Source organism: Bufo bufo, chromosome 9 (assembly GCF_905171765.1).
Source record: "Bufo bufo chromosome 9, aBufBuf1.1, whole genome shotgun sequence".
In the NCBI taxonomy this organism is placed as follows: Eukaryota; Metazoa; Chordata; class Amphibia; order Anura; family Bufonidae; genus Bufo; species Bufo bufo.
This window is the reverse complement of record NC_053397.1, coordinates 197,451,288-197,464,705: the sequence shown is the minus strand read 5'-3', so window position 1 is coordinate 197,464,705 and position 13,418 is coordinate 197,451,288. Positions and strand designations below refer to the sequence as shown.

Sequence of the window (13,418 nt, the reverse complement as noted above, 5' to 3'; positions counted from 1 at the left end):
GGCCCCTTTCACACGAGCGAGTTTTCCGGGTGCAATGCGTGACGTGAACGCATAGCACCCGCACCAAATCCAAACCTATTCATTTCAATGGTTCTGTGTGCATCAGTTCTGCGTTGCGTGAAAAACTAAGCATTGCCTCCGGAAGCAGGTGCGGATGCGATGCGTTTTTCACTGATGGTTGCTAAGAGATGTTGTTTGTAAACCTTCAGTATTTTTATCATGTACGTGAAAAACGCATTGCACCCGCATGGAAAAAACTGAACAACTGAACGCAATCGCAGACAAAACTGACTGAACTTGTTTGCAAAAAGGTGCAAGTTTCACTGAGCGCATCCGGACCTAATCCGTCACGCTCGAGTGAAAGGCGCCTAAAGGGGTCGTCCAACTCTGCAGCTCAGCAATATAAGATTCAATGGGGCAATGCCAGACAACCCATGGACAGGGGTGGTGCCGTTTTTGGAAGAAAGCAGCCATGTTTTTCTAACCCTTTAAAGGGGTTGCGTCATCTCATACATTGGTGGCATATCGTTAGGCTGTGCCACCAATGTCAGAGAGGTGCGGGTCACCCTCCATTCACAGTCATGGGAGTTCTGGCTTGCTCGGCTATATTCAGAACCCCCATAGAAGTTAATGGAGGGTGGCCATGCTTGCACAGTGCACCCTCATAAATTTTTTGGGTGGGACCCCCACACCTGTCTGACATAGCAATATTCCACCAATATACAAGATGACACAACCCCTTTAAAGGGTTAGAAAAACATGGCTGCTTTCTTCCAAAAACAGCACCACCCCTGTCCAAGGGTGGGATCCGCACCAATCTGACACCAGTGGCATATCCCAGCAACATGCTACCAATGTCTGAGATTCTGCGACTCCAGATTCAGACTCCCCGACATCAGAGGTCAAGGGAAAGAAGGATCAGACTGTTGGATTTCAGCATGTCCAATCCGAGATAAGCGAGGTCGGCTATGCAAATACTTCCGGCACGGCGACAGTTCCTGAAGCGCGATTAGAAAGGATTTTACAACCCAAATCTGAGGTGCGGCAGAGGCAGAAGGTTTATGACTCAGCGTATTAAATCCAGTCATACAACCACACCGGACACACGTCGCTGACGTCACTTTGGGCGGGGACTTTGGCTCAGTGACAGCTGCTGTCTATAGGACTGCAATCAGATATGCAAATGTTACGTCAGCGCAAGGAGATTTTTTAATTTTTTTTTTAGATGCAGCTAGACAAACTTTTTTTTTTTTTTTTGCAAGAAAACTTGTGCAACTTTTTCCCCAAGGACTAAAGTCGTATCACAGCTTTGTAAGACTTTAAAGGGGTTGTTGATCTTCCTGGAGTCTTTCTGAAGACCTCCCCACCTTGATGCCGAACCTCGCAGCCGCTGCAGTTCCTTGGGTCAAGATCCAGTTTGACGTTGCTGCAGCCACTGACTGGCCGCAGCAGTTAACAGCCCCCCCCCCACCCCCACCCCTGGGTCCTGTGGCCAATTGATGTGACACAAGGGGGGGGGGGGGGGGAGAGGTCACTACTACAGCAAGGCATTGGCTGCAACGATATCAAACTGAATGTTTACAGTGGGGGCTGCAGCGGCCATAGTGGGGGTCTGCCAAGATGCACAAGCCCTTTAAGGGTACATGCACACAGCAGTGTAGTTTATGTGGATTTTCATGAGGTTTTTCGCACCAAATCCACATGTGTTATTTGCCAATTTTACATTGCAAAAAGAGGGACAATTACATGGAAAATCTTCACAAGCAAATACGTTTTTCAAAATCCACGTCCCTAGTCCGTTTCCACAAGGAAAATTTCCAAACCGTGTGCATGAGATTTTGGCTGGTGCTGTATTACACTGTGGATGTTTAGCACAAAAATCTGCTTATAATAATACGCACCATGTGCATAGACGGAACCGTATTACAGTACCCATAGATTTCACACAGATCCATAACCACCATCCGACAGAAGGCAAATTGTGACGTGCGCCACCAAACGTCATACACGTAAGCTAATGTTTAATTTTCCTGTTAATAAATTTCCAATTCGCACGAGGATAATGTGACCAGGCAAATAAAATCAATCTATACAGTACATGCAAAGCGCGGGCCATCGCTGCCTGTTAAAGTCCGGCGTGTCGCGCCATATTTTAAAACGGTCTGGTTTGTGTCGCTGCGATCTAGCGGGTCCCCGCGAACATTCTTTCAAATACTGGAAAGCATGAAGTCATTGTTTGAGCAATGCAAGCTCTGTCCTCTGCGAGTGGTGCTGATTCAGCTCCGCCGCACAGCAGAACTTCGCTGATCACCAGCACAGCTCGGGAGAATAGACATTAGACAGTATAACTATAGCATCCGGCATTACCGCCAGATCTGATCTGCAGACTTCCCTCCAGAATTGGATGCATTTTACCATCATCCGCCATTGCCGTGATGGAGAAGCGCGATATTTACATTCCATAGGTGCACACCAAGCAGATCTACCGACGGAGACCTTGTAAGGAATGTCAAAATCCTGCATGAAGAAATCTCCGCTCAGACCAATACCAATTAGTGCAATATCCGGCATATAGACATTAATAATTCAGCTTCACGTCTCCGTAACCCCGCGCGCCTGCGTTATAACTCCACACGTCTCTATGGGACGTCTCAGGCTTTACGCTTCAGACTTGAGACTTATCAGGGGTGGGTCCTGTTGACGGATCCTATCCACAAATATATATAAAAAAAGTGCAGATTTTGACTCTGAATATTCAGTTCCACGGTCAGGATGCGGGCGTGTTCACACGTGCAGTTAGTTTGGGCACATGCTGCGTCATTCTTTTCGGCAGCACATCTCACATTGATGACATATGACGGTCACCCGTAAAAATAGACATTGGCAAGAAGTGGCATCGGAAGATTTAGGCAAAAAAATAAAAAATAAATAACACTTAGCAGCGAGGTAAAATGTTTAATGTAATATCACACTGTAGCTTAAAAGGGGTTTCCAGAAGTTTAATATTGACGGCAATTAAAATCTGATCGGTGGGAGTCCGACTCCCAGCATCCTTGCCAATTAGCTGTTTGAAGAGGTTGCAGTGAATACTGCGGCCTGCTCACAGCTTACCGAGCACAGCGCCATCCGTAGTATAGTGGCTGTGCTTGGTACTGCTATTCACTGGAATGGGACTGTCGCTGCACCTAGGTCATGTGCCTAAGAAGTGTCGGCGACCTCTTCAAAAAGCTGATTGGTGGCAGACCCCCCACCTATCAGATATTGATGACCTATCCTGAGGGCAGATCATCAAAATTCTACTCCTGGAAAAATCCCTTTAACCACATACATTTTTACGGCATATAGCATTGTTTTTTCATCCATGGTTTTTACAAGTAAAACACGCTAAGGCTACTTTCACACTTGCGTTGTTGTTTTCCGGTATTGAGGATCTCTATGCCGGGAAAAAAATAATAATAAAATAAAGGTTTCCGTTTAGTCCTCGTGCGTTCTGAATGGAAAGAGAAATCCGTTCAGGATGCATCAGGAGGTCTTCATTCCGCTTTGTGACCAGGCACAAAAAAGGCTGCAAGCTGCGGTTTTGTGTCCGGTCATAAAAAACGGATCCCTCGCTGAAAACAATGTAAAGCCAATGGTGACGGATCAGGTTTTTTTTTTTTTTTTTTTAGGAATCTAATGTATTTAGTGACGGATCTAATTTTTTCTGTTTTGATTTCACACCGCATTCTAAAGGAACGGATAAATCCTGATGTGCAAAATCAAAACGGATCCGTATCATTCCGGTATTGAGATCCTCTGCCGGATCTCAACACCAGAAATAACAACGCAAGCGTGAAAGTAGCCAAAGGAGCTTGTTTCACATGTAAAAACCATGCATGAAAAAAAAAAAAAAACATGGAAAACTAGTGCAGCACGGCAAAGCATTAGCAAACTGTGGAAAATCTGCTGTACAATCGAAGACAAAATTCACAAGTAAAGTATCCAGAAATTTCTGTAGATTCTACAGTATTTTATGCAAAGCAGCCGGACCGCGGGGCAGATAGAACCGAAAAGTAGCGAAAAGTGGAGGCAACTGCCACAAAACCTTCCAACAACTGGATACAAAGTACATATTTATCAGCAATAACAAACAATGTACATAATATAAAATAAAAACAATACAACGGCCTCTTTCACACGAACGTGTGCGCTCCGTGGCCGTATTGCGGACCACATTTGCGAATCCGCATTACACGGGCACAGTTCCGTGTGCATTCACTTCAACGGGTCCGCAAATCCGGAACGGAACCCTACGGAAGCACTACGGAGTGCTTCCGTGGGGTTTTGTCCCGTACTTCTGTTCCGCAAAAAGGATAGAACATGTCCTATCTTTTTGCGAAACGGTTGGATCGCGGACCCATTAAAGTGAATGGGTCCGCGATCCGCTGCGTGGGTGGGTGTTCATGCATTGCGGCCTACAATCTGCGGGCCGCAGCACGGCCACGGGGCGCACACGTTCGTGTGCAAGAGGCCTTGCGGACATGGATAGGACTGTTCTATTAGGGGCCAGCTGTTCCATTCAGCAAAATAAGAAATGCACACATACGTCAATAGTATTTTTTGCGGATCCGTTTTTTGCAGACCGCAAAATACATACAGTCGTCGTGTGCATGAGGCCTAAAAAGTAGTGCAAACTGGTGCAGTTTGAGGCTTTCTGTAATTTTTTTCCGACTCGCTCGAGAAGCACTCTGCGCATAATTGCATATTGAGGGCAGGGTGAGGCTCTCACTTATTTAAAATTTCTGAACATTCACTAGAAACCAGTGGGGAAATGCCTAGCAGAGAAAGTCCACGACGTGCTAACTTACCGAAGAGTATGAACTGCAACCTCTGTACCTCATACAGCCCAGAGAATGCACACAGCGATGTAACCGCAAAGAGATCATTCTGCCTGCACACGTTGCGGATTCTCATGCGGAAAAAAGCGCAGCGTAATACAGTACCGGCAAAGTGAATGAGATTAGAAAAATCTCCTGTACACTTTGCTTTTTTTTTTTTCTTCCCCACGCGGAAATTGACCTGCCGTGCGGATTTTGAAATCGACAGCATGTCAATCCTTTTGCGGATTTCACCCTTTACAGTGGGAGGATGAAATGTGCAGCAAAATTGCATCAAATCCAATCCAAATGTTACAAGCAACACATGCAGTAATCCGTGGTGTCGCCACGGACCCATGGTCCATGGTAAAGCACTGATCTGGGAATACACACATTAAAGTCACCGGATACGTGAATGGTCCATGGAGACCACAGACCGCACACATCCGTGATTCACTGACATGTAAAAGAGGCCTAATGGTCTTGCCTATTGTTTTTTGGACAGATTCATTATTCGTTTGCACCAAAAAATGACAGAGCATGCCACGCTCAACGCTTTTTTTTTTTTAGGTTCAAAAGTGGGCACGGCTGGAGTTGTAAGTGAGCAAAATGTATCAGTGTGTCCCAGTTTTAAATTTCAAATTTAGGCCTCATGCACACGACCGTTTTTAGGGTCCGCATCCGAGCCGCAGTTTTTTCGGCTCTGGTGCGGATCCATTTACTTCAATAGGGCCGCAAAAGATGCGGACAGCACTCCGAGTGCTGTCCGCATCCTTTGCTCCGTTCCGTGGCCGCGCAAAAAAATATAGCATGTCCTATTCTTGTTCGTTTTGCGGACAAGAATAGGCATTTCTACAATGGGCCGCCCGTTCCGTTCTGCAAATTGCGGAAGGCACACGGGCGGTTTCCGTTTTTTGCGGATGCGCGGTTTGTAGACCGCAAAAAACGGAACGGTCATGTGCATGTAGCCTAATAGTCCAACATAAGCCAACTGAGAGTTGGTGTTAGTAGAGTAAATTATCTAACATCTGCTAAAGGCCTCATGCACACGACCATTCTGGTTTTTGCGGTCCGCAAACCGCAGATCCACAAAAAACGGAAGCCGCCTGTGTGTCTTCCGCAATTTACGGAACAGGCGGCCCATTGTAGAAATGCCTATTCTTGTCCGCAAAACGGACAAGAATAGGACATGCTATATTTTTTGGCGCGGCCACGGAACGGAGCAAAGGATGCGGACAGCAAACGGAGTGCTGTCCGCATCTTTTGCGGCCCCATTAAAGGGAATGGGTCCGCATCCGAGCCGCAAAGACGGCGGCTCGGATGCGGACCAAAACAACGGTCGTGTGCATGAGGCCAAAAGTTGTGCGAAATCTATCAACACAGAGTGTTGGTTTAGACCCAAAGACCGCGGATCTGCGGTGACGCCACGGAAGCATGCACTATCATCGTTTACGATTATGGATTCCTCATATTTGAGTCTATGGGTCTGTGAAAACCGTGGACACAACACAGAAGCTATCTGTGTTTGGACCGTGGTTTTCATGGATCGTTGCGAAGATATGCTCTGGAAATTAAAGGGTTATTCCCATCTCAGACAATAGAGCATAATCGCTGGGACCCGCACCTATGTTGTAAACTCTGTTTTTCTCTTGTTGATCCTAAGCTCCATTCTAAAGTTATGTCAATTTTTCTAAATATTCACTTTAGGTGCAATGAGGGCGCCAACATTGCTCTTGTTGCACCCAAGCCCCACTCCTTACTGTGTATAGCCCCTCCCTGGCTGTTTTTATTGACAGGGTCAAACAGTGGCAAGGGAGGGGCTAGCCACAGAAAGGAGCGGAGCTTGGCTGCAACAAGAGCAACGGTGACGTCCTCATTGCACCAAAGGCCTAATTTGGGAATGGAGCCTTGGATCCACAAAAGAAAAACAGAGTTTTAATCAGGTGAACTACGACTATGTGTCTATACCAGGCATCCTCAACCTGCGGCCCTCCAGCTGTTGAAAAACTACAACTCCTGCAATGCCCTGCTGTAGGCTGATCAGACATGCTGGGAGTTGTAGTTTTGCAACAGCTGGAGGGCCGCAGTTTGAGGATGCCTGGTCTATACAAACAGCTGGATAGGGAGGTCGCTGGGGACAGATTCCCTTTAAGGACCAAGACTTTGGTCCCCGAGATAAGCGGCACCTAAAGGTATCTTGCAACCTCTTCTTCCACCAAATGAATGCACGTTTAAAACAAACATGCTAAACAGGAGATTCACAAGTGCTAACCGCCGGCGGTAATCTTCTCTCATTAACCCTATAGCTATAGACTAATCTCATTACAAGCACTGCTATGGAGGGAAGGGCATCGTCACTCCCCATCTACACGTGTATAGTACACAATACTCAGCAGTATAATTCTTTGATATTTCAGAAAGAAATCCACAAATACAAAGCAAATGACAGCATCAAAGCCCCGTAATGGGGAAGTGTGGTTGCATCAATGCCACATATGTCACCATGAGGCGTGGCGAGCGACAATGCCCTGACAGCGTGACAAAGCAGGACGTGCATTCCTTCCCTCGTGTAACCAGACGCTGCATGGTTTGTGTGCACAGCCAAGCAATATATCACTGCGGATATTATAGATGTATAACCCCCCCCAGTCAGGAGATCTATACCACCCCACATGTTACTGATCATCAGCCATCAAGGTGTGATAAATGACACTGAATGAGAGCTGAAAGGAAGGGGCTTGCAATGGGTTAATACTGGAAACACCCTCTAAGACACAGGGTCAGGGGTGTGTATACAAATTCGGAGTTATTACTGGGCACCTCCGCTACATGTGACTCCATCTGATGCTGCGCCGCAGCCAATGAGCCCCGGGTGATCCTGTTCATTCAGAAAGAGCCGCTGTATCCAGTGGATCTGATGAACATAGATCTGACCGTGTGAAGCCTAGACCTGGAGAGGTGCACGTCCTCATAGATGCTGCAGAGCGTCCATGCGGTAAACAACAGGTGGTCACATGGACGCGAGCGACTGCTCATCACATGGAGCTCAAAGAAAGAACTAAAGTACATGTTACCGAATAGTAGAATAGTAGACACATAACACATATAAATAAACACATACAAGACACATACAAGACACATAAATAAACACATACAAGACACATAAATAAACACATACAAGACACATAAATAAACACATACAAGACACATAAATGAACACATACAAGACACATAAATGAACACATACAAGACACATAAATGAACACATACAAGACACATAAATAAACACATACAAGACACATAAATGAACACATACAAGACACATAAATGAACACATACAAGACACATAAATGAACACATACAAGACACATAAATGAACACATACAAGACACATATCAACAGCATGTTGGGGATTTTGTCCGGCCGCCTCTCGGCTTGTTTGCCGTGCTGTGGCCGGACCATTACAGTGAATGGGGCCAGAGCGGACCACCGGCGGCACGGTGGACTAGCGGTAGCATGGATCCAGCAGGCTATTCCTCCGCCGGAACCTGCGGCCGCAAGTGTGAAAGTCGCCTAAGGCACATATAAGACACATATCATCCAGGATGTCAAATATTAGATACAATATAATTGACACCATCAATATCTGACGAAGTGATAAGAACATGCCCCCAGTTTTCAGGCTGTGGTACGTCGACCCCCTGAGGCACATGCCCCCATCACTTAGGCTTATTGCACACGGATCCGCAATAAACGGACACCGTTCCGTGTGCATTCCGCATCACGGATGAGGACCCATTCACTTCAATGGGTCCGCAAATCCGGAGATGCGGAATGGTGCGGAACTGAACCCTACGGAGTGCTTCCGTGGGGTTTTGTTCCGCAAAAATATGGAATATGTCCTATCTTTTTGCGGAACGGCCAGATCACGGCTGCCCCACGGGGGGCGCACATGTTCGTGTGCAAGAGGCCTTAGGCCCCTTTCACATGAGCGTGACGGATTAGGTCCGGATGCATTCAGTGAAACTCGCATCATTTTGCAAGTCTGCGATTGCGTTCAAGTTGTTCAGTTTTTACCGCGCGAGCGCAATGCGTTTTGATGCGTTTTTCACGCACGTGATAAAAATAAAGGTTTACAAACAACATCTCCTAGCAACTATCAGTGAAAAACGCATTGCATCCGCACTTGCTTCCGGAGGCAATGCGTTTTTCACTGAAGCCCCACTCACTTCTATGGGGCCAGGGCTGCGTGAAAAACGCACAATATAGAGCATGCTCCAATTCTCACGCAACGCACAAGTGATGCGTGAAAATCACCTCTCATGTGCACAGCCCCATAGAAATGAATGGGTCCGGATTCAGTGCGGGTGCAATGCGTTCACGTCACGCATTGCACCCGCGCGGAAAACTCGCCTGTGTGAAAGAGGCCTTAAGCCTCTTGCACATGGCCGTTGTGTGCCCGTGACCGTATTGTGGCCCACATACACGGACCCATTCAAGTTGAATGGGTCTCGACCCGTCCCAGCCACCGCACGGACGTCGTCTGTTAATTGCGGTCCCCAATGCACAGAACGAACCCACAACGGCCGTGTGCAAGAGGCCTTAGCGGTAGACACCCAGTCCTCCTGGAGACATTTGTTGTACTGGATCTCAGTAGGGGTGACGTGGTTTACAAACATTAAAGGGGGTGTCTGGAGTTTTTATGGGCCGATTTTCCTACAGGTTTTTAAGTCAAAGCCAGAAGTGGATTTGCAAGGAATCGGAAATATAAAGGAAGGATTGTTACTTCTTCCTGCTGGATCCACTTCTAGCGTCAGCTGAAAATCCTGCCGGAAAATCTGCCTCACATCCTCCTCCCAAAAAACTGTGTGAAAGAACTGACCGACATGCTGCGTATTTCGTAATCTGCACGGCAGGTCAATTTCCGCAAATTGTGCATGAGATTTGAAAATCTCCGGTACTTTGTTAGGGAGCATTCACACGACTGTGTTGGTTTTGCAGTCCGCAAATCACGGATCCGTGTGTTCCGTATGTCTTCAGTTATCTTTCCGTCTCCGTTCCGAACGTCCGTATAACACGGACGTGGTGCTTCTGTGTGTCATCTGTTTTTCACGGTCCGCAAAAAACTGAAATGGGACTGAAATGGGGTTTCCTAGAATGTTTTCAGTCCAGGGGTCCGCAAAAAACGGATGACATACGGATGCATTTCTGTGTGCTATCCGTTTTTTACGGACCCAATGAATTTCTAGAGGGCCACGGACCGCAATTTGCGGCCAAGTATAGGACATGTTCTAAAATAAAAGCAACGGACACACGGAACGGACGGCACACGGATGACAATGAAAGGCATTCCGCAATTTTTGCGGACCCATAGAAATGAAGGGGTCCGTGCATTGTCCGCAAAAATTGCGGAACGGACACGGAAGAAAAACACGGTCGTGTGAATGCTCCCTTAGGCTGCAGTTTTCGTAATCCACAATGTGCACAGGTTTTTTTTTGGATATGGAAAAAACACCATGAAATTCAAGTGTTTTTTTTTTTTTTACAAGCAGTTTTTGAGAGTGTTTTTTTTTTAAGTCACACAATGTTTTCTGGGGGGGGGGGGGAGAGAGACCAGACCTTTAATTTTTGTTATCGAGAAATCTATGGGAATTTGCCAGAAAAAAAATGCCACACATGCTGCAATAAAAATAAAAAAGGGGCAAGCAATAAATAAAATACACAATGGAAAAACGCCACAAAAAAAGTTGATAAAAACGCTACTTTTTTTTTTGCAAGAAAGAGCAGACATTGTGACACCATCTTATACTGTATATGACAAAATGCCCAATCTTCACCCCTCCTGCTGTAAGGGCACCTGTACACAGGTGCATGTGAACGGGCAGAAGATCAGCGCAACTTTCTGTGCGGATTTCTGTGCGTTTCTGCACGCAAACCGGATTTGATGCGGTTTTACCACAGATCTCACCCTTCATTGGAAAATGATGAAATCCACAGCTAAAACCGCAATATAACGGACACGCTGCGGATGTGGAAATCCTCACGGCAGGTCAATTTCCACACAGACAACATCCGCAAAGTATACACGAGATTTGCGTCATCTCATACACGTTGCCGATACTGTACTATGCTGCGGTTTTCTGTGCGCAGGTAGGGTAGGATTCTGAACACACAGTACGCCGGAGGACCCGGGCGCCATGGGGTGCACCCATTCCTCACAATCTATGAGCAGGCTACACACAATGGGCATTCATAAATGGCGCGCTGTCGTTTGTTGACAGGTTCCCGGGGCAACCGTTGGGAATTCGTCCCCCCCCCCCGTCCCGTCCCCCCACACACACCGCCTCAATCTGCCTCCAGACTGATCAACATGGGACTTCAAGAAATGACTGAGAACGTGATTTACGAATATACGAGAAGCTCCAAATCGCTTCTATGTAGGCATCTTCATCCATGTAATATCTCCTCCATGTCAATCAATGCAATGTTCTATAAACATGCCAGCGCCCATAGGGGCCATCCAGTACCGGCAGCCCCCTAATATAATAGGCAGTGTAACAGTATAAACAATACCGCAGACCCCCCCCCACACCCGGACCCCAGACTCACGGCAGCCCTCCTCGTCACTGTTGTCGGAGCAATCATCATCCTCATCACATCTCCACAAGCTGGGGATGCATCGCTGGTTCGAGCACTGGAACTGGTTCTCCTCACAATCGGAGGGGGGCAGCGCTGGGGGAGGGGGGGGAGAAAGCAAAAAGGTGAGAGGGGTACCAACTGAAAAGAGGGGTGGTGGTGGTGGATGAATGGAGGATGAGACACTCTGCAATGGCGGGCACCATGAGACGTGCAATGAAAATGATGGGTGAGCGGGGGTAGATTACGGGCAATGAACCTCACTGGGCACAGCCTGGTGAACCAGGGGCAATGGGGGCACTAGTGGGAGGGGCGATGAGGGGGGTCATAAAATTAGGCTCAAAACACAAGGGGGGGGGAGATAGGTATGACCACACACAGGAGTGTAGGTTGGGTGGGGGGGTGACCCTCACTGGGCACAGCCTGGTAAACCAGGGGCAATGGGGGGCACTAGAGGGAGGGGCGATGAGGGGACATTAAATAAGGCTCAGTGGCTACACAATACTTGGGGAGGGGGTAGATAGGTATGACCACACAGGGATGTGCCAAGCAATGGCTGGCGCAAGCGTGTTGCCCAATTCCAGGTGCGTGATGCAACCTGTGTGTAAATGGAGCGACACAAAATATGACAGATCACAAGTTACAGAAACTTTCCCTGCGATTCCGACCAGATCTTGTCAATTTAGCGCCATGTTATAGAAATCAAGTAGCGCCACATACTGCACAGTGATAGCACCACTAGGCGATATTACACCTGCCCCACTGGTTGGCTCTGGAGGGTTGCACACAGGCAGGTGACAGAAGCCACTGTGCAACCCCTGTGACCCCTGAGCTAGGACTTAGGGCCCCCTGGGTCAGCACTTAGGGCCCCCTGGGTCATGATGTGCCACTCAGTTCACTGTCTACAAAACTTTGCAGTCCCATTCCATAGGAATGAATGGAGATGGGGCACAGCTGGCATGTTCACCCACCTATGAGGGAAATCGCAGGGAAGACGCATGTGCGTTGTGCAGGAAAGGCTGCAGAGGGGATGAGGTGGACAGTGTGGGGGGGTGATGATGGGGGGGTAGCCGGAGTCGTGCTGCTGGTGCTGATGGAGCCCCGGCCTGGATGTGATGGAGGAGGAGACACCGCACAGGAGAAGGATGAACGTGATAATGAGACCTGGAGAAGCGGAAAGCCCCGAGCCCGTCCCCCGCCGCCTTACCTCTCCCAGTACGGGTCCCCAGCACCAGCAACAGTAGGAGGCCCGGGATGGCCCCGCTGCTGCGGCCGCTCCTCATGGTGCCTCCGCCGGGTCCCGGGGCGCATGGAGCCGGCAGCCTGAGCACTGACGGCCGGAGCTCCGCCCAAGGGGTGTGACCAGAGAGGGGCGGGGACTTCAGGAACCTGCAAGCGTTTACACGTAAGGATTGACAAGAAGAGGGGGCGTGGCTACCAGGAGACAGTCAGAAAGAGAGGCGTGGCCGCTGTCAACCTGCGCCGTGTGTGACACGCCCCCTGTGGGTGGGGCAAAGGAGGAAATGCAAAACAAACTGTGCACTGTGCTGTTAACGCCATAGTGTCCGGGGAAATATCTGCTATACCGGCTGCGCTGTCCTCACAGAGACCGCAGGTCTGAACAGTGCCCAGGACGGGACCTCTGGTTCTTCAAAAATCCAGACTATAAATTCACATCCATAGTAAAAGTGTATAAACCTTCTGACTCTGTAATTTGCTGCAGTGATCAGACGTTACATCATTATTGGCTTCAGTGGGGAAAACACCATTGCAATAAAAAACCGCCTGTTTTAGGCCAAGTTCAGACACAGCGCTGCCCAATGCCGCAGAACAACTGCAAAGGGAAGAACAGCGGCAAAAAAGATGGAAACCTGCAGCCCTGACACAATCAGATCGGAATGAGGAAAATAGTAAAATCCGCGGGGA

General features: G+C 48.1%; 1 protein-coding gene across 2 annotated transcripts in view; it reads right to left on the bottom strand.

Moving 5' to 3' along the window:
* The window catches only part of LRP8 (LDL receptor related protein 8), a 194,754-nt gene extending 181,920 nt beyond the window's left edge, over positions 1-12,834 (bottom strand). Inside the window, exons 1-2 of one of the 2 annotated variants that reach the window (XM_040408154.1) lie at positions 12,700-12,825; positions 11,466-11,588 (exon numbers count right to left, since the gene is read on the bottom strand). In XM_040408154.1, coding sequence (XP_040264088.1) covers positions 11,466-11,588; positions 12,700-12,775 — 199 coding nt within the window. In that variant the 5' untranslated portion in view covers positions 12,776-12,825. Of the gene's footprint in view, positions 1-11,465; positions 11,589-12,699 lie in introns of both variants that reach the window. The other variant, XM_040408155.1, reaches the window with a different exon arrangement.
* Between the last annotated feature and the right edge of the window lie 584 nt (positions 12,835-13,418).